At 44.2% G+C, this 19,985-nt stretch overlaps 2 protein-coding genes across 2 annotated transcripts; one reads left to right on the top strand and one right to left on the bottom strand.

Annotated features, from left to right (window-relative positions):
- The first annotated feature begins 430 nt into the window (after positions 1-430).
- cfap65 (cilia and flagella associated protein 65) lies at positions 431-12,688 on the top strand. Its single transcript, XM_070976574.1, is given in 36 exon segments — positions 431-536; positions 828-910; positions 1,489-1,658; positions 1,809-1,911; positions 2,304-2,470; positions 2,728-2,936; positions 3,274-3,410; positions 3,497-3,722; positions 3,812-4,080; positions 4,174-4,368; positions 4,474-4,700; positions 4,843-4,999; positions 5,169-5,297; positions 5,553-5,804; positions 5,889-6,028; positions 6,151-6,235; positions 6,341-6,487; positions 6,600-6,765; positions 6,889-7,017; positions 7,133-7,346; positions 7,601-7,729; positions 7,989-8,079; positions 8,195-8,280; positions 8,384-8,450; positions 8,696-8,806; positions 8,927-9,118; positions 9,385-9,540; positions 9,710-9,847; positions 10,060-10,176; positions 10,668-10,802; positions 11,259-11,309; positions 11,416-11,636; positions 11,801-11,932; positions 12,103-12,516; positions 12,611-12,650; positions 12,653-12,688. Coding segments are annotated over 35 exon segments (5,319 nt in total). The 5' UTR covers positions 431-536; positions 828-829.
- An 825-nt stretch (positions 12,689-13,513) lies between these two features.
- Positions 13,514-19,026, bottom strand: LOC139340581 (FAST kinase domain-containing protein 3, mitochondrial-like). Its single transcript, XM_070976491.1, has 10 exons — positions 18,948-19,026; positions 17,796-18,700; positions 17,457-17,607; positions 17,096-17,283; positions 16,676-16,844; positions 16,226-16,311; positions 15,950-16,121; positions 15,668-15,737; positions 15,456-15,570; positions 13,514-14,570 (listed from the first exon to the last, which is right to left on the bottom strand). The coding sequence occupies exons 2-10, from the start codon at positions 18,669-18,671 to the stop codon at positions 14,466-14,468; spliced, it is 1,932 nt and encodes a 643-aa protein (XP_070832592.1). The 5' UTR covers positions 18,672-18,700; positions 18,948-19,026; the 3' UTR covers positions 13,514-14,465.
- Between the last annotated feature and the right edge of the window lie 959 nt (positions 19,027-19,985).

Here is a 19,985-nt window from a genome sequence, read left to right on the forward strand (position 1 = left end):
ACTTCTGTTTTGTATTATCTTCTTGACACACACACACACACACACACACACACACACACACACACACACACACACACACACACACACACACACACACAAAGGGATGGCTGCATGCCCTGAAATGATATTTAAAATTTCATGTTAATTTGTTCCCTGTATTTTGTAAACTGTTCTCATGTTAATTGTGTTATGTTGTCAATATAATTTAACATTATAGAATTTAATATATTTCACTTTGAAAGCAACACTTGTGGTTCTGTGGAGTTTGACAAATAAAGTTGAATTCATGTGTGTTGAGTCCAGTGAAGTTATAAAGGGTTGTCACACTGGTTAATGGAAATTTTACCGTTCGCGAATTGCAAAGGTCCCTCGTCGGTTGCCGTAATTACTATGGCGACACAAACAGTTGTTTGTCGCCAGGTAACGCCGTGCCAAACTTTTCAACACCCGGTGACTTCTATTAGCGGTGTTTCCATAGTTTAAACAGAATTAACGGCATTATCTTTCAAGCTTTATTCTTTGACGTTTGAAAGAAGGTAAGAATGTGTTAGTATGTGAAACCAGCCATGTTTACATTAGCAATAACGTTAGTTTGTTTTTGCTGACGGCTTTCTGCGCACTGTTAGCCGGCTAGCTACGGACTTATTCTAAATCACTCAACGTGGTGTTAGATGGAAGTAGCTAACGAGTAAGACCGTAAAACTGCGTCAGCTATGAACAAAACAAAGTCCTCGAAATCATTGTAAATGTCTGGCAGCCACCAGAAACTTCCCTCTGTATTTTATATTTAGTGGCTAAATGTCTGACTGCCTTCTCTCTTTCCCCAGTCATGTTGGCTGAAGCTCGGGGGCCTGATCCCTTGGGGTCAGCATCACCATGGAGCCCCCCCACCGCTGGGAAGGATATCAAAGTAACTGAAGTCTGAATAGAAACAGCTTGGCATCAGTGATAACTTATGGCTCACTTTCCCCTTGTGACAGATATTTCACCGAACCTGTGTTTCAGATTTGATCAGTTTATATCCCAGAATAAGCACAAAGGTCCATGAGCTGCTGCAGTCTGTGCCAATGTCTATCATTTATTGTAAAGCTGCCCTTGCTGTTGAATGAATAAGAATCAAACATGTCACAGTTAACATAAGTCTGTTTTGTATGTCCTGAAACAGTTACACATACTTACACATTAGCTGGCATCTAGTGGTGAACACTGCACTGAAATAAAATTGGCCTCATCCCGTCAGACATAATGGCACATGTGCAAAAAACATTGATTTATGACTGGTCACATTCTGTCTTACTGGCTTATCCTACAATATAATATTAATGCAAAACCTTAGAATCTGAATTAGTACTGATATGGCTATCAGTATGTCTGTTTAAGCTCTGCAGTAAATAAGAAAAAGTTATCATGACTTTAGGGGCATCGTCTGGAGTTTCTTGAAAAGTAATTTGTGTGTGTGTGTGTGTTTTTCCAAAACTCATCTTCCAGGGGCAACAGGGTGGAATGCACCAGCGACGAGCATCCAGCCAAAGAAGCTGCTTCTTAGGGGTGGAAATGAAGCCAGAGCTGGTCTGGGAGGACTGGGACTTGCAGAGAGAGTTCACCAAAACATTGGTGTTGAAGAATATTCATAGCAAGCTGCAGAAGCTACACGTCAGGTCTTACAAACACACAAGACACACACATACATACATACATGCATGTAAACTCACCTATTCACACACAGACACGCACACAAACACAAGTTATAGGTCATTGTTTATAATAAAATCCACAGGGTATCATATTTTATCTTTGCTCCCACACAGGCCTCCAGCATCCAAGTTTTTCACCACCTTGATTCCCCAGATGATTGTTCTCAGCCCAGGGACCTCTTTCTCGATGCCAGTCACCTTTAGGCCACTCCAGAGGGTAACCCATCACAGACTTATACAGAATTGCATCTGTTTATACATCTTATAAGTATTTTGAAAGTATTATGCCGTGTGGCTTTCAAACGTGGGCTAAATTACCTTTTACAAATACATTTTACAAATTTCAAATACTGTAAGTCTAAGTAATGAGGGTGGATGGGTGAGGTAGACGGGACCATTTCAAAAAGAGGAAAATTCTCTCCCACTATTTTTCATGCATCTTTGTTGAACAGAGAGAGTTGTGTTAACAGCGCCACACAAGGTATATATGGCTTTAAAAAGATGAAAGCATGTCATTCATATAATAGTTAAAGAGGTGTAACTTGATATACCTTTCCTGTTTCATGTCCTCTGTCTGTGTTTGTGTGTCTGTCTGACTGCTTGGGACAGTGCGAGTATAAAGACAGCATTGAGTTTCAAAGTAAAGATGGCAGCTTCCATGTAAGCCTCCGTGCCATCATCCCCTGTCCTGCCCTGGAGGTGCCTGATTCTGTGCTGCTGCCGCTCTGTGCTGTTCAACACTGCTCACAAACTACTTTCCTGCTCAGAAATGTGAGGTACATATGAGTGTGTTTTAGACTAATGCAGAAGGGATATAGGGATGACCAACCTGTGAGTGAATGTGGAAACGGACGCATGAATGTATTTTAAGTTTTTCTGTGTTGATGTTCTTATGTGTGTTCTGTGTGAAAAACAGATTATATCAGACTGTTTACTCTTTCCCCTTTCACTTCACTATTGTTAATCAATCCCATCTTTCCTCTCCTCCTTTTCTTTGTCCTCCCTGTTTTTCTGCATACTCATCCTCCAACAGTAAACTCCAGACATGCTTCCAGTGGGAGTGCTCAGCACCCTTCCAGCTCAGCCCTGAGCAAGGCGCGTTGAAGCCTGGCCAGGAGTATCACATCACGGTGGTCTTCCGGCCACAAGAGGCACTGGTGCACCAGCAACAGGCCTACTGCAGGTTTGGAGAAGAAGAGGACAAGGCGCAGAACTGCTGCACTGTGCTCCTGCAGGGACTAGGTACTGTAACTTGTTTTAACTGTTATGTTTGTCAACATGCCTTAAATCTATATGGCCAAAAAATTACTGATAGGACCTTCAAGCAAACCACATAAGCCACTGATTTTCCCCAGCTGATCTCCACTTTGCAAGTTGGAGCAAACATGCATGTTTCATATTTGTTTTAATCACAACTTTATTTTTGATATACTGACAGTATGTCTCTGTATTATGGATTGAACCTTATGGCAATGGGGTACGTAGTATTTTCATAAATCTGTGTGAAAGGAGATGAGGGGTAACTATGAATCAATGCCCTCTCACTTGCCTCTTATCTTGCCTCTGCTGTCCTTTCCAGCCAAGTACCCATGCCTTCAGCTGAGAAATCCAGGTACCAGGGATGAAAAAGAACAGCATGGTCCAGTGCTGCACTTCGGTTCTGTGGCAGTCGGCCAAAGTTTGCAGAAACACTTTGACATTTTCAATCCCTCTCCTGTGAGTATTAGACAAAGATACAAACATGCAAATGTGCACTCTGAATGGCCTTCTCTCTCAGCTCTCTATTTGCCTCCCTCTTCCAGGTAACGGCGTCTTTCTCTCTTTCACTACTGTCCAGTGGATTGCATTTGTTGGGGTCAGAGTTCAGCTGTAATGTGATCAGGGGTGAGGTGGTGGCTGGTGGATCACTACGGGCTACAGTCACCTATACTCCTGCTGTAGTGGATACTGTCTCTGTCGAGTACCTAACTCTAAAATGTAGAGGGGCACTCAGCGAAACTCTGCTCAAACTCACTGGAAATTGTGTTGGTAAGGGACACAGAATGGCACACACACGTACAGAATCGTGAATCTTGAATTAGGTATATCGATACAGAATATTTCTTTTTTTTAACTAGGTCCCAAAGTTATGTTGTCCTCCTCTGTGGTGGACTTTGGCTGCGTTGAGGAAGGCAGTGCAGTCGTGCAGACAGTGGAGCTGGTTAATTCTTCGCCCGCTGTGGCTATCTACCAATGGGACCTGGACTGTAGTGGGCACAGCGTATTCAGCATCCAGCCAGCAAGTGGCGCTGTAGGCCCACATAGCCATACCACTCTGAAGGCAGTCTATAGACCCACACAGCCTATTGCACATCACAGGAGAGTGGCATGTCTCATATTGCACAGGGTAGGAGCCAGTATGCAGATGCACACACGCTCACAACACACGCACTAATATCAAGACTATTCATTCTGTCCACCTACCTCATCTCACCTGTAGGACCCCATGTTCCTTGAGCTGATTGGCACCTGTCACTCAGGGCTCCGGCAGCCAGCCGTACTGAAACCTGAACACTTGGTTCTGTACAAGCTGAACTGGTACCGCAGACAGGACCCACAAGACCCTCTCAGTCCCATTCAGCAAGATCATCATGCACACTTGGACCAACAGGGAATGCACTGCCCCCTGGAGGAGGTTAAGTGTCAAATAGAGATGTGCAGATTTATCTGATCAAATATAACCGACAGTCTAGGTTTATTATCATCTGTCTAAGTCTTTCTCTGTGTCATTTTCTAACAGTCACACCAGAAGTCAGACAGTGCTGGTGTTGTGTCGAGGGCTCCTATGGAGGAATATTACCAATCCTGCTTGGGGTGCATGGATCCTCTCTCCTCCAGTTCTTCTCCATGTTCTTCACATGTATCTGTGGTGCCCAGTAAACTACTGTTCAATCACAAAGCATCCCCCTCTTTGTCTACCTCTTCTCAGTCTGTCACCATCACCAACCACACCAGGGGGAAACTCAGGTACCCCTGCGTGCCATGGACTGTGGCTCCTCATTGCGACATTACCATATATCATATGGCATTTTTTCTGTATGAAACTTGACCAAGATATCTGTGTTTTTCTGACTCAGCTTGGTTTCTGTTGCATGTGATTCTACTCCAGCCTGGTGTGGACTGCTGCCCAGCACTCCCCTTTCTCTGTGTCTCCCTCATTATGTGACCTGGCTCCACTGAAGTCCACCTCATTCAGAGTGACCTACGACCCCAAGCAGCTCAGTACTCTGCACGCAGCACAACTTGAGTGCTTTGCATACTATAAGGTGACATTTCTAATCGACAGTTAAAATTCCATCACGTCTTCTCTGGATAAATGTCTCAAAAATATGCCCTCTTTAAAATTGTGTGGAGGAATATCCTCATTTCTGTTGAGAAGCAAAACAATTTCATACAACACATTTTGCTGCCACTCTGTCCTCTTATTCCCTGCAGGACAATCACCACATACAAGATCGACTGCTGTGTCCACCCTGGTGTGTGACTGTCAGAGTCGTAGGCCACTCATTTCAGCCAGGCAAAGAGCATTTCATCCCCTGCTGCTCCCTCAAGCCCCCTCGAGTGGTGAGACCCAAGCATGACAAAGAGCACAAATGTCACAGTATATCTTTCTCTCTTTCTAGTCTGTCCTTCATCTATAGTATTATCATTCAATCACTCAATAAATGGCAAAAAACAATGGTATTTAAGCGTAGAAAAGAGTTGAAGGCCTTGTCAAATTAAGGCCTTTCCTTTGAAACCACTATAAAGGACATTGTTAGCACTGCTATACACTAAGAGAGGATACTCTGTTCACTGTAGTGTTTTGTTCTTTTGTAGGTGTTTCCAGCCCTTAGTGTTCTTTCCTATCGGACAGCGCTCCTCCAGAATTGTGGAGACCTGCCCCTCACTTTCTGTCTGGACCACAGCTCAAACCCCGCGTTGGCAGAATCTGTGTCTGTAGTGCCGAGCTGTGGTTTGATCCAGCCTGGGAATCACCAAATCCTCACCCTGAGAACAATTCCCACGGAGGACAGTCCCAAGCAGGGGTTCAGCGTGCACCTTCAGCTCAATGCAACTAAACACACCACGGTACTATATATACAACTCAGGAACACAGAGGACAAAAGCATTAGCTCTTGCAGGTTTTTCAATCTGTGCATCTGTGTGCTTTAGGAACTGACAGTAGTCAGCGTGGTGGAAAAGCTATGTGTGTCTCTGGAAGGAGACGGCAGCCTGTATTTCCACCCAACAGCGGTGGGCTCACGGACGCAGCGCTCCCACCACATCAGGAACCTCAGTCGTCTACCTCTACAGTTGGTTGTCATTTCAGTGCTGTATTTCTGACATTTTTCAGTGTATTGTTTGTAATCTGGATTCATCCCACCATCATCAATCTAGTCTACAGCTGGCTTTCTGCGATTGTCCGTTATGATAGATTCCAGTGGGACATTCCAGAGCCAGACCAGGAGCTTATCTCTGTCGAACCAGATGCTGGTGAACTGCACCCCAATGAGAGCTCAGTGAGAGACTTCAAGAATCATACATACATTTTAAGAGACTGTGCAACAAATTCATTAAAACAAATTAAAACTGTATTTACCTTTTTTTCTGTTTTGATGTTACAGGTCCAGATCTGGTCCTTCAGCCCGCTGGCAGAAAAAACATACACACTCAAACCTACTCTCACCTTCTGGCCAATCCAGACACCTGGATGTAACAAATCACAACTTACCCTTGAGGTGGTGGGGGTGGGATCTAAAGGCTTCATAGAGGTGGGGCTGCTGTTGTGTTTGTGTGATTTTATGTGCATGTATGTATTGTATGGAACTACATGTCAGCTTGAATTACTGAACCAAGCAGTGTGGGCGTATTTTTCCTCTCCAGGCAGAGAAAGCAGTTCTAGATGTTGGGGACATTCTGGTTGGAAGCAATCGGTCCATTGAGGTTCCTCTTGTGAACAACAGCCCCTGTCCTGTCTCCTTTTGTCTGTCTGTACAGCAAATACTTCTGGATGAGGAATCTCTTCATAACCCAGAGACTGTGCCAAGTGGTATAATCTGCTGTGGCTTTATTTGTGGTCGTTTTATATGTGTGCATGCTGGCCATGACTGAAACACATATACAGCAATTGAACTGTGTTGTAGACTAAATACGTCTTGTTTGATGCTTTTAGCCCTGCAGCTGGACTGCGAGAGTGGAACCATCGCCTCACAATCCACAATGCTTCTGCGATCCACTGTAAGACCCCGCAGACGAGCCCAATACCTGTGGACCATCAGCTACCAGACACTGAATGCCAGCGGTAGACAGAAAACACACACACGCACGCACACACACACTACAAATATTAATGTTTTCTGCCGTTTTTTGACGACCTGATGATCACTGCTCTCCATATTTGTCTGTCTCTCCCCCAGGGTTTGTGTCATCCCCTCCCAAAGCAGTGTGTGAGGTGCGAGCTAAGGGCGTGTTTCCCACCCTGCAGGTGATCGATGTGTGCGGTCGTGGCAGTGTTGGCACACTTAGCAAGGTGCATCTGTGGAAACTCCTCTCATTGGACAGCCTCAATGAGCACCTGCTCTCCAGCCCCTCCCCTGCAGAACTCATCTATAGAACCCCCACCAGGCACAGGTTTGGGGCACAACTAAGTACTAAATCATTACACTCAATTAAACAACTGCTGCCATGAGAAATTATTTTGTGACTGTCTCAAACTACATCCAGTTTTTGATTCAATTTTTACAATCATAATTCAATTCTTTAGTTACTACAAAAGAGAACTGAATAATGCTTACGTGATACACGTCTTTTGAATGAATATCTTGTATTTACATTGTCAAGTGGTGATGTATGAGTATGACCTTGTCTTCTCCTCCTGTTTCTAGTCTGCACTCTTGTCCGTCCATCTTCACTAAAGCCGTGTTGGATTTCAACTTCAGTGCCGCACCGCTGAACTCAGACCCCTCAACGTTTGTGTTGATGTTTCACAACCCTGGCTCCATCCCTGTAGACTGGTGAGTGAAAAGCAGACTGTAGAGAATACAGTCAATCCAAATCAAAGATAACTGCATCAGCATTCTTTTCAGATGTGCCAAAAATTACTCAGTTTATGTAGAGTATGCAGTGGTGTATAACAAACCAGTCTGCCACACAGTGAACATACAGGTTACACCCCTATGGACTGTGAAGTAGAGCCTGATGGAGAAAAATTAAATAGACTTTTTGTTTGGAAATCTTTGATCTACTGATTTTTGGTCTTATCTTCAATATTAGGGCATTCTTGTTTCCAGAGGACCAACAGATAGAGTTGGAGTACTGGGCAGAGACAGGAGAGTTTAGCAGTACGGAGCTGTACCAGATGAAGGTCAGACGCTAAAAATGTGAAATAATTTTTAATATAACTGTGTGATTAAAATTTACCCACATTCAGATATTTTAAAATCCAGCCTTTTGCAGAACTATCTTTATCTCACTGACAGGTTCAGGACAACCATCTGTTCAGCATTTCTCCTCGATCTGGAACTTTACTGCCAGGCCAGCAGAGGGCAGTACACCTCAGCTACAGGTCAGAGGTCATTGCACAGGATGCAGCATCGAGTGATGCGTCCGAGCATGCAGATGACACTTATAACATGACCCAAAAGGAATCTAAACTTTGTCCTTCACAGCCATGAATTTGCTGGGACGGATCGGTTTCCTGTCGTGTTCAAGCTTTCGTATGGCAGAGAGATCTTGGTGAGGCACAACTCTATGAAAATGACACAAGGCTCTAAGTTTGCTTGAGTATACTGGTAGAATCGTCTTTCCTTTGCCATTAATCAAAGCTCTTTCACTTCAGTAGGGCTATTTCTTTATTGTCAGTATTTGATGTTTGCCTGGAGAAATGCAGTCACTTCATATCACTAAATATGATGAACTCTTTATGTCTGGTGGATGTTTTATGTTAACTTTCTGTGCTTGTGTTGTGGTCCTGTGTGCAGCTGCATTTTCAGGGGGTGACAGTGGAGAGAGATACATCGTATCTCCATTTTCCCTCCAGGCGACATGTCTTCACTTCTGTTGCGATTGGGGACTGTTCTCCTCCGAGGCAGGTGTGTGTTTAATTTCTCTGGAATATCTTCCTTTCTATTAAAAATATGACAATCACTGCAACCTTAGTTTCTCTAAACGGCTAATCTGTGTGACTTTTTATGTATTTACTTGTCCTGCAGGTGTATGAACTACACAATGGCGGTGCAGTGCCGGTCCATTATGAGGTGGACTCTGCTGCATTGTCAAAGCTACGGTTTGACAACTTTAACCATCCACTGCTGTGCTGCCTCAATCCAGCGGGAGAGGTCCTGCCTGGGAAGACGGCCATGCTGGAATGGATCTTCTCTCCACTGGAGGCTAAGATGTACCACGTAAGGGTCAAACCAAACTCTGCCTTCTGGTACAACTGGTCTGGGCAACTTTTATTGTAGGCACCATATATGTCTCCATTGTGCTTTCTCTGAAGCTTTAGAATCAAACACAGCAATTTAGAAATCAAGCTGGAACAGACAGTAAACATCACCAGATGTAAACAATTTCATGAATCTCTATTCATTCATTTATTCAGAATAATGACCATAACATTTGTACCATCAGCTAGTGATTTAGAGTCTTGTCTCTTTTTGTGTCTCACCAGATGGAAATTCCAATCCACGTCCAGGATGGGGACTCTACGCTGGTGAGCTTTGAGGGATGTGGCTTAAATTCTCCTGTACTGCGTTCCAAAAACCCTTTTAACCACAGCCATACAAACCCTGAACCCTGTGTCCAGAGGCTGCCCTTCCCAGGACAAGTGAGAGCATTTCTTATCTTATGATTCATGTTTTGATTTCAGTTTATTCTGCTGAATACCAGCAGTCTGCTCCTCATAAACCTTCTTGTCCTTGTGTCTGTGACCATTTCAGGCTGTGTGCATTCATCTCAAAGTGTGTGTGTGTGTGTGTGTGTGTGTTTTCTTGTAGGCGGTGTTCCTGTCTGAGGACAGTGTCTCTGTAGGTGACATCCCTGTGGGCTCACGATATTCAAGAATCCTGTTTTTGACCAATGCGTCCCACACAGAGACTGTCCAATATACATGGGACCAGCAGAACAATCAGCAGGTACAGGAAGGTGTACATGTAGCCTGTGAGTGACGTCGTAAGTATGTGTGTAAATTTCACCTGAGGAGGAAGAAACAAGCATGTCTTCCCTCTTTGTGTTGGAGCGTCTGTCATAGACAGCAGAAATATACCCATGTTGTATTTCAGTGATTCTCCCATATTTCTCTCCTTTGGTTATTTTGTAAAGATTGACATGAAGATTCTGTGTTCAGGTGGTGCAGATCCATCCAGAGCGAGGTCGTCTGTGTCCAGGGGAGAGTGCCATGTGTGTCCTTACCTTCACTTCCACTGACTACCCCACTTGTTATCAGCTAGATGTCATCTGTCAGGTACTACAGCAGTAATCTTGGAGCCCATCAGCTGATGTCTGACAATGATTTAGCCTCTGGGGGCAACAGCCGATGTTTGGCCAAGACTTTGTATTCCATCTGTCAGTCATTGTTTAAAGTCCGATTAGACTTGAGAGGCAAAGATGCCATTTTGGCTAATCTCTTTGAACAGACGTCTGCATGCGAATCACATACATTTAAAAAAACTAATAAAAAGCTACATCACTGGCAGACAGTGGCTGATGGGTTCTGAGATTTCATTTCGGCCAATTGCCTGTAGTTGTTTCTGCATTCATATGCAGGTTTCTGTTTACAGAGATTACCACAGCAGTACTGGTGTATATTTAAAGATGCTATAAGTAGCAAGAGACTGGTGAATTTTAGTCCAATATTCAAAGAATTATTATTTCTGTTTTTGCAGATTATTGTTAAACTGTTTTGCTAATTATGGATGATAAATGTCCTCTCCTGTGCTCTCCTGCCCCCTCCAGGTTATTAAGGAAGCTGCACTGACTCAGTATAATGATGCTTTGAAGCGCTGGGAGGAAGAGAAAGAGAGACAGAAAGAAGAATTCACCATCACGGACAAACATCTTACAGAAAGCCCAAGAGTTCTGATAGAGAAGGTATTTTCTCAAATTCAAAGTCATACTTTTGATAATGATGTCTTCTTCAGGGCTGCATGGTGGAACAGCAGGTAGTGCGCGTGCCTCACAGCAAGAAGGTTGCGGTTCGATCCCCGGGTCAGGCGGGGCCTTTCTGTGTGAAGTTTGCATGTTCTTCCCATGCATGCGTGGGTTCTCTCCGGGTACTCCGGCTTCCTCCCACAGACCAAAAACATGCTCATTAGGTTATTTGATGACTCTAAATTGTCCGTAGGTGTGAGTGTGAGTGTGAATGTTTGTTTGTCCTTGTATGTGGCCCTGCAATCGGCTGGCAACCGGCTCAGGGTGTACCCCGCCTCTCGCCCATTGTAGCTGGGATAGGCTCCAGCCCCCCGCAACCCCGAAAGGGATAGGCGGTATAGATAATGGATGGATGGATGTCTTCTTCAGTGTATTCAGCCTTTTTTCTTGCTACAGGAACTTGTAGCAGCTCCAGTGAGAAAAGGACCACCACTCAGGAAATACAAGGTGGCTCATGAGCTTTAAATATGAGGCCTCTCTTGCGTAATCAAATTCATTTCTAAAGCAGAGCTCCATTTTGATGGTAAATCGCCTCATTTGCATCCCTCTGCAGACTCTTCCTCCAATCTGTGCCAGTGGTAGCCGTGAAACAGTGGGCGCTATATGTACCAAGCTAACAAGAGCTGAGCGGCGGGCACAGCGAGAAAGAGCAAAAGTATGGAGGCACCCTGAACGTCCCCAACCCGCTCTGCTGCACCTGGGGGTTACAGCGCACTCCCATGGCCTTCTGGAGCACCTCACACACTTCCCTGACCAGTTCAATAAGCACTACAGGTAAAATATTCATTTACAGCTCACAGAAACAAAGACAGACTGAACTCTGATGCACACATTTAATATGAGGAGGTCTGTTATGCATGTCACAGCATCCAGAAGAGCCTGATCTCTTTTCTGCACATAGCAGCAGAAACATTTTGCATCTGTGCTGTCTTCCTAAGATGCCTCCAGTCAGTCAAACCCGAGCAACCTGAACCCCCGTCTTCAAGCTCGTCCCTCCCTGCTGGGCTGCCTTCACTGACAAATGGCCCCGAGAGAGACATCACCACGCACATACTCACCTCTCTGCTCAGGTGACACTTACACAGACACTCAGATAACTGCAGTAAACACTTACATTCAGACATCCACGCTGACATATGCGCTGGAGCGAATTTACTTGAATTTACTTGTTGTTACTTGTTCTTGTAGCAAGAACATAGTGTACATGTAGGGGTATTTATGAGTCTCTCTCTCTTTCCAGGGGCATACTTGATGATCCAGCTTTTACCCAGTCTGTGATTACTTCAGCATCCTGGCCTCTCACCTACCAGCTTGGAGAAACTAGTCCGTCTCACAGCTCTTCATTTCCATCTTCCCTCCCTCCTCCTCGCTGTCCCACATCACCCCAGCCTGCACCCCAGCCTCAGGCTCTGTTTAGTGGGACAACGGCTGGGCAAAGGAAACAGCACAGCTCAGTGGACAGTGAGGGAACTGCAGGATGTTCTGGAAACAGGCCCCACACAGAGCACGCACTCCTCACTGAGCATGTGCCTGCTGACATGAGTGAGGATGTTTTGCTGAACACCCTCCAGAACCTGATGATGGAAGCTGTCAGAGGGGAGCTTCTCCTTACAGCGCACCCCCGCACTGTTATCTTACCACCTGTTTCCACCAGGTAAAGACAGACACACATTGTACACACACACTCACCTCTTTCCTCAGAAATGAAATATTGCACCAGAACATTGACATATTGTGTATTCCATTAGAACCAGGAGGACGACCAGAGTCACGGCTGAGGAGGAGAGAGACATTTGAAAAACAGAAAGGAACCAGCAGGGACTTAAGCGTCGCCATCCACAAAACGTCCTAAAGGTCTGTCGTCCTCTGCTGTTTCCATTAAAATCCAACTTATCTCTCCTGTGCTCACCTTGCCCTGACAGCTCTCCTGTACTCCACTCAGTGTCGTCCGTCGTCTTCTCTCCTCCGTCCCAGCTGCTTTACTCGTGTGCCTCCTTTCTATTCTTTGCAGCCTCCTTCCTCGCAGGCTCCCCCATAAATATTTCATAAATAATGTCCCAGTTGTATGATGACATTAGCAAAGGTTTCTGGCATTAATAAAAGAAATCCCAGCTTATTCGAGTCCTACATGTTGACACTTGTCACTTACACTTGTCACTTATCAGCATCCAAAAACTTTTTCAGCTGATTGCTTTGAATGGATCGTTAATGAGAGACATCCAATCACAATGTGCCCACAGCTTAATTGACCATGATGTGTTGAATACTAGAATTTCTTTCATACTGCATTGTGACATTTTGCAAGACTGTTAGATGACCTCTGAGGCAGCATTACACTACTTGTTAAACTTACACGATTAAGCACTTTGTATATTTAAATTTTGACTTTGACTTCATTCTTCAACCTTTGACACTGATCACATTTTCTCACATCGTTACTACAATATATGTGTCAGTCTGATCAAAGTAACAGTAATAGCAGTCAAACAGTATGGATAATGGTGCAGTATAACATCTTTATAGCTGATATTTCACTGACTGTTCAGTGTAATCCATTCCACAACAGATCTCTGAAATTAATTAGATCCTGCTCATTTTTGGAAATATGTTCTATCAACAGTTTTGAAGAATCAACCACCAGTCCAAAGGATAATGTCAGGGCATTTATGGCATATATTCAAACATCAAATAAAAGTATGTTACACACATTTTCCAGTCACATTTGTGCATTTAATTTTGAATTTGAACATCCTGTAGAATGAATGACGTCTTTCTTTTGCCCCACCTCAAAGAAAGTCTGATAGAAACACAACAGGCCAAAGGAAAAAGGCAGAAGCCACAACACTGCGTCACTCAATTTTTATGTATTTCATATTGAAGTCAATCGCATGTATGATCATTATCATGTCGACTGAACATAATAAATTAACAGCAGAATACAACAACAGGCAGTGTTATTATTTTTTTTTAATATACTTCCCATTAGTCCCTGAACTCTATTAAAATAGTGCTGCATTCAGGTCATAATTGCAAATATATGTACTCACACAAATGGCAGAGAAGCAGTGGTTCAGCTGTTAAGACCACCCTTCTTTCTTCAGCAACTGCCTTTTTCAAAAGAATGTGATTTTATTCAACTTCATTTATATTTAAAATCTTCTCACAGAAACATGGCGGCATCCAATCTTTCCATTCCATTAATACGCAGGTTTGATATTGATGTTACACGATTATCTTTGTGAATTTTTCTTACTTTGAAGACAAGGCACGTTCAATCACTAAATGGTGAAAAACAAAGGGAAGATGGGAGCAAACCAAAATGCCAGAATACATTTATTTTACAGTAACTTCAGTTAAATTTAATTGTAAGTTAGCAGCGCTTAAATGCTGGAGCAATGTTTTATTCTGCCTCGTGTCCAGACAGTAAGATTAGCATCCTCCCATTGGATATGCATGTGCTGCGGCTGAATATCGCAGTCCATTTTCTGCCATGCTTTGCATCTTCTTCATATTGCACCTTTCAAGTGTGCATCACTGGAAGGCTGGTTGACTTAAAGTCACTGAGGAATCTTCGGTTGAACTTGTACTCAACTTGCTGGGCGACTACGATCTGTGACTGAACTTGAAGATGGTGGGAAAGATCTTGCTGTGCAGATACTGGACCTGTTCCTCCTGCGTTCGCAGCTTCTCAAATTCAAAGTAAGGGATCTGGAGAAAGAGATGGAGAAATGAGAGCAGAGAAATGGAGCAGAGATCTTCTACTTTTCCTTGGCTGCGAGTAAAACTCTGATGTTTCTTATAGTGGGGCTCACAAATATGAATTCATGTTAGATGAAACATGTTGGATATCCTCCTGAGACCCAGCCTATTCATTTGTGTCCTCTGTAGTGGACATTCGGTTTTGGTCTATATCTTCTGACTTGTTTGAGCTACTCAACTAAGTCCTGGTGTGCTCAGTAGAGGACATCCAGGCCTTTCCAATGATATCCCATGTGTTTGGGTGGGATGAGGTGAACTTTGTGGAGACTGCAGCAAAACACAAATGCCAGGAAACGGGAAAAGATAAGTCAAATATTGTTAAGATATTGCTTTTTTTAACTATGGTAATCATATTTTCTTGTTTATGAACATGTCAGGAATCATAAAATTGAAGTCAGAGTTCAGTTAAACTTTTTGTTTAGGAATAATAATAGCAATGTTATGAATGTTTAATAATGTCAATTTAGTTCAGTAGTTCAACAAAAGATACAGGCCAAATGTTCAGTTTCATTTCAAAAATGGACTGACATTTTGTTTTCTTGTCAGCCTGTTATGAGTTCACTGTGTTATGGTAAAATCGTTCTGTTAGTCCACTACAGTGGACATGCTGTAAAATCTAAACTGAAAATATTTTTTACAAAATAGTTGTTGTTTTAGCTCCAAAGAGGCAGGAAACCTCGGTTCTCAGGAGGATATCTGGTAAACTGCAGTTTGCAAAGACGAAGCTGCGGTTTCTAAATGCAATGATCTACTAGAACACTGAAGAAGTTCACAACCTTTGACGGTGTCTTTGCGGAAATTATTATTTAGTCTGACAGCTTTCCTCAAGCGTACCTGAACCACCTCGTAGCCCATCCTGCGGAGGTGTCTCCTTTTAGTGGCTTCCTTCCCCAGCAGGTGTTGTGTGTTCCTGCAGAAACGCTTTTGGCCGTCCAAACACAGCACCACCCTGCACGCGGAGGAGACATGAAGGGGAACGTTTCGATCGGTCAAAGAATAGGTGCTAAATGTCACGCAGCTCACTCGCAACACATGTGAGTCCTTACCTTCTGTGAGTGTGCTCCCACTGAGACAGAGGCAGAACATACCCGTTCTCATCCAGGCATATTTCCACATCTGGAAGAACAACACGGCATGATACCGACGAGTGCAGCAGGAGCACCGAGGTGTGATAAAACAAGGAGTTTAGGTTAGAAACGGACTAAATGAGCCACACTGATGATTCTCTTAAAGGTGATACTGATGTGGACTTCAACCTTTGGTGCATTAAACTGATATTTCCCTGTTTTAATCACATATTCCTGTATACTGGTTTGCTTTTTACTGACCTATAGTGTATCCACTGTGAGTGCGGATCCTGGTGGAGTAAAACTTTCCCCCCAGCAGCTCCATCAGTGGATCTTTAACGCATTTGTACAAGAGACTCTCCATTGGTGTCTCGAAGGCCTCGTCCACAGACGAAAACGTCTTCACATGGAGGAAGTGGGGCAGCCTGGGACCCTGATAACAGAGACATTAAGGAGAATGAAAGGACATCGTCATATGCTTAATTTAACTGCGTACCTACTCTGTGACTTCAAAACCTGTGAAGACGTGATGCTCACCCGGTAGTAACTGCACTCTAATGAACTGGAGAGATGGAGCTGTGTCAGTTGTCCCAGTGCATTCCTGTCCAACGGCTCCCCCTGCGCTGCAGGACACACAAGGACAGCTTACATCACGGACACTGCATGCATATTACATTCACTGACATCCAACATACAACAGCTTCTGTACGACAGCTTTTTTTCTGTAACAAAAACTACTTCAAATCATAGGAAATCTTTTATTTACAGCTTGATATGCCTCTATATGAAGTCTACTTTTATGATTCCAATAATGCTACTAGTAGTATTATGCTGTGCCTCTTTATTTAAGCAACAAGCAGCAAAAGACACGAATGACTCCAGCACTCCTCTGCAGACCTATGCCTGCGTCCTCTCTGAGGCAGGAAGTAAAGGAGCACCTGACAAACGGACAGCGTGTCAGACTTTCTCTCTCAGCCTCCTGCATACCTTGCAAGTTCTGTAGGAAGTACGGGCTGAAGACTTTGGACATGTAGTTGAGAGGGAAGCGCTCCAGGTGGATGCAGGCGTGCAACACCTCAATCAGGGAGCGAGGCTGGAACTGGGAAAACCTTGCCGACAAGATACTCTCCAGCTTCTTAAACATCTGGCTGGAACACTGAGGAGAAAAGGAGAGATTGATTAGGACAGTTTATTTTCACAACATGCTATTTTTAAGTGAGCACACTGTGTTGTTGGACTGTCCAGTCCAATAATTATTTCAGATATTCCATTATTCTCCACTTGGCTTGCAAATGCATCCATAGCTCTGGATGCATGTCCTCCAATAACCAAATGTGCTTTACACACTGCTCGTTCTGTTTTTAGTGTTTGATTTCTGTGCACTTTCACATCATAGACGGAGCTAACCTGCGGCAGGTAGTTGAGTCTCCCCATGGCGACAATCTGTTTGGCGATCTGAAGGGTGGTGTGCGTCTCAGCGTGGCACACAAAGTTCTCAGCCACAGCCTCAAAGATCGGCTCTGAGCGGCACCTCATTTGCAGACAGTACTCCATGACGGTGCTGATCAGCTCCGGATCGCAATTTCCCAGCCTCCCTGAGACACGCAGAACAGAACTTGAGCAATTTATGTTACATTTTTAAGTTCATTTCTGCTACCACATAGCACAAATATCATTGTGACTAAAAATGGCAATGCATGCAGAATTAAATCTATTTGGACTTAAATGGCAAGTTTGCCTGAGCCCAGGTGAGGAACATAAACCACACCTGGTAGGTGTTTCTCCATGGCAGCCAGGAGCGCTCCATCATGGTTTCCCAGGATCATCAGTGCAGAGAGCACCTTAATGACTTCATCGTCACTGAAAGCCTCAAAGACCCGTGATGCTCTGTGACTCAGCCTGAGCACCAGAGGAACAGCCTGAGAAACAAATATCAGTTAATAACCTCTGATAATACTTCACATAAAGACAGAATCATACCATTTCCTCTGTTTGATCTAAATTCGTCAGTGTAAACAATAACATGCACAGCGTCCCTTAAGACACCGACAGCGCAGAGCCTTAAACATTTAGGGGTGAGGAGCTGGGAAGTGGCTGCTCTCCTTACCGGCCTCTGCTGTAACTTCACCAGGATCTGCAGGATATCGCTGACCTGACCAGCTTTCAGCCGGTGGACCAGCCTCTGAGTGTGCCTGTGCAAAGTGGACAGCATGAGTGTCTGCTGCTGGCTGGCAGGATTGTAACACAGAGCCAGCAGGGAGTAGACTCTGGTTGTCTCGCTGGGGGTGACTGCATCCTCTTCTACAGCAACACTTATAGAGTTCAGGACCTCCATCACCGTGGCCGACTGGCGGCCTTCCAGGGCGTACGCCACCTCACCCAGGTGGCAGAGCTGTGTCACCCCAGTGTCCCTGTTGGAGAGCAGCTGCAGGCACTCATTTATCAGCCTGCAGACGAGAGGGCTGCGGGGGTCCAAGCCAAATTCAACACATGCTCCGAGTAAAATGGCCAGTCCTTCTGCTCTGTCACTGCTGGGTAAGTCTGCCAGCCTGGAGCACAGCTCGCGGACCCCCTCCCCTTCAAACACAGGCTGGATATTTAGTTGAGCAGCTGTGTTACTCGGTGGTTTGGCGCAGGAGCGGTATGGAGAGAGATGCGCGGCTGGTCTGGCAGCTGCTTTGGGTGGCACACGTCTGCCTAACTGATACGCGGTAAGTTCATCCTCTCTTTCCCCTGGAATGAGCACCGGGCTGGGCAGAGGGGTCGCGCTCACCTGCTGGACCACCGCCGTGTTTACGTGCGTGCCATGAAAGGTACGCGCGCTCGTTGCGCACGGTTGCGCGACAACAGTTCTGCTGGCAAACTCCACATTGGAGCATCTGCTCACAGGACTGCACAGAGCCAGACGATTTAGAGGAAAACAAGCTGAGGTGTGCTGACACGCCGCTCTGACAGACGAGGAGATGCAGACGATGGACTTCATCGTTGTCTCAATGATGGAACAGCTGTGTCCTGTCCCACAACAGAGCATGGACAAGAAAAGTCACCGTCAGTGCATTTAAATACTTTTAAACACAGTGTGTTAAGTCAACAGGCGAGAGAAGTAAAGCGAGAGACGGCAGACTTTAACTCTCTGGAAAGATAACTATCAAGTTAGAAAGAGCAGATTTATAAATAGTTTTACGCTTTGTTACAAACGAACTTTAGAGAAATCTCTGCGTTTAACAACCCTGAAGATTCAGCACTGAAGTCCACTTACCTTCAGCCACACAGGAGTATCATGAAGGGGCTGCGACATGTTACGGAACTCTCCTCCAGCGTTTGGTAATAGGTTGTGTAAGACTCCATGTGTTTACACGTGCTGCCACCCTGTGGTCAAACAGTATACTGCAGGCGGGCTGTGCGTTACATACTCACGTGCTTTACGATTGGCCGGTCCGCGCTGCATCTGATTGGTTTAAATCAAGCGGTGGGAAGGTGTGGAGGTGGGCTGCAAGAGCACTAAATCGTTAAAATCCTAATTTAATTACTCCGAAAGGTGAAATAATGTCGTGTATTAAAGTCTATAAAATGCTTGGATGAACTGGACTTCAGGGATGTAAATCTGTCGGGGAAATACAGAAAACATGAATTATTTGACCTAAACGTAATCTGTGTGAGACTAATGGAATCAGCCTTTAAAATATCCGTCATGTGTTCGGTGATTTCCTTTCTTTCTGTTGATGTTTAACAAATTATACAAATACTTTATAGTTCAGTTATTATAAAAAACAAAACAAAAAAACAAACAAAAAAAAAACACTAAAAAGCACATTTTGTGTTTCCAGGTGGTGAAAAACCCTCTGATTACCCTTTCTATTTGGTAATAATGATACACTCAGGTTGGTAATCTATGAATATGTGCTCGTGGGTTTCACAGTTTCAAATAAACCACTAGTTTTTCCAAAAAGGAAGCCATCTATCAGAGGGTCTTCTCATGCATGAAGGAGGAATTTTCCACAATCTGGCAAACCAAGCGTTGTTCTTAATGATAGCTTGGAACTGAACTATGAAGCATTAGAAAATGAAAAACAAAACACAGGAAAAAGAAAAGTTCACAAGTTTGATTTAAATAAAATGTTCAGTTTGGTAATTAAATTTTCATTGACATTTTTATTTTTATATTCAAGGCTTACATATTGTTTGCATGTGCAGTCACTTGGATTGGTCTTATTTCCCTTAAAGTGTGAATCATAATTAACTTAACAGGCATTATTGACTCATCCTCCTCCTGGTTTTGTGGGCAGAGTCTAGCAAC

Source organism: Chaetodon trifascialis, chromosome 12, assembly GCF_039877785.1.
Source record: "Chaetodon trifascialis isolate fChaTrf1 chromosome 12, fChaTrf1.hap1, whole genome shotgun sequence".
NCBI lineage: Eukaryota > Metazoa > Chordata > Actinopteri > Chaetodontiformes > Chaetodontidae > Chaetodon > Chaetodon trifascialis.

What these genes read in the sequence shown, in the direction of transcription:
- LOC139340581 (XM_070976491.1), bottom strand. Translation starts at nt 18,671, where the DNA reads ATGAAGTCCATCGTCTGCATCTCCTCGTCTGTCAGAGCGGCGTGTCAG. An exon ending in TCACAGTGGATACACTATAG is followed by an intron (nt 15,738 to 15,949) that starts GTCAGTAAAAAG and finishes TTGTTCTTCCAG; the next exon opens with ATGTGGAAATATGCCTGGAT. An exon ending in TGGGCTACGAGGTGGTTCAG is followed by an intron (nt 14,571 to 15,455) that starts GTACGCTTGAGG and finishes CTCTTTCTCCAG; the next exon opens with ATCCCTTACTTTGAATTTGA.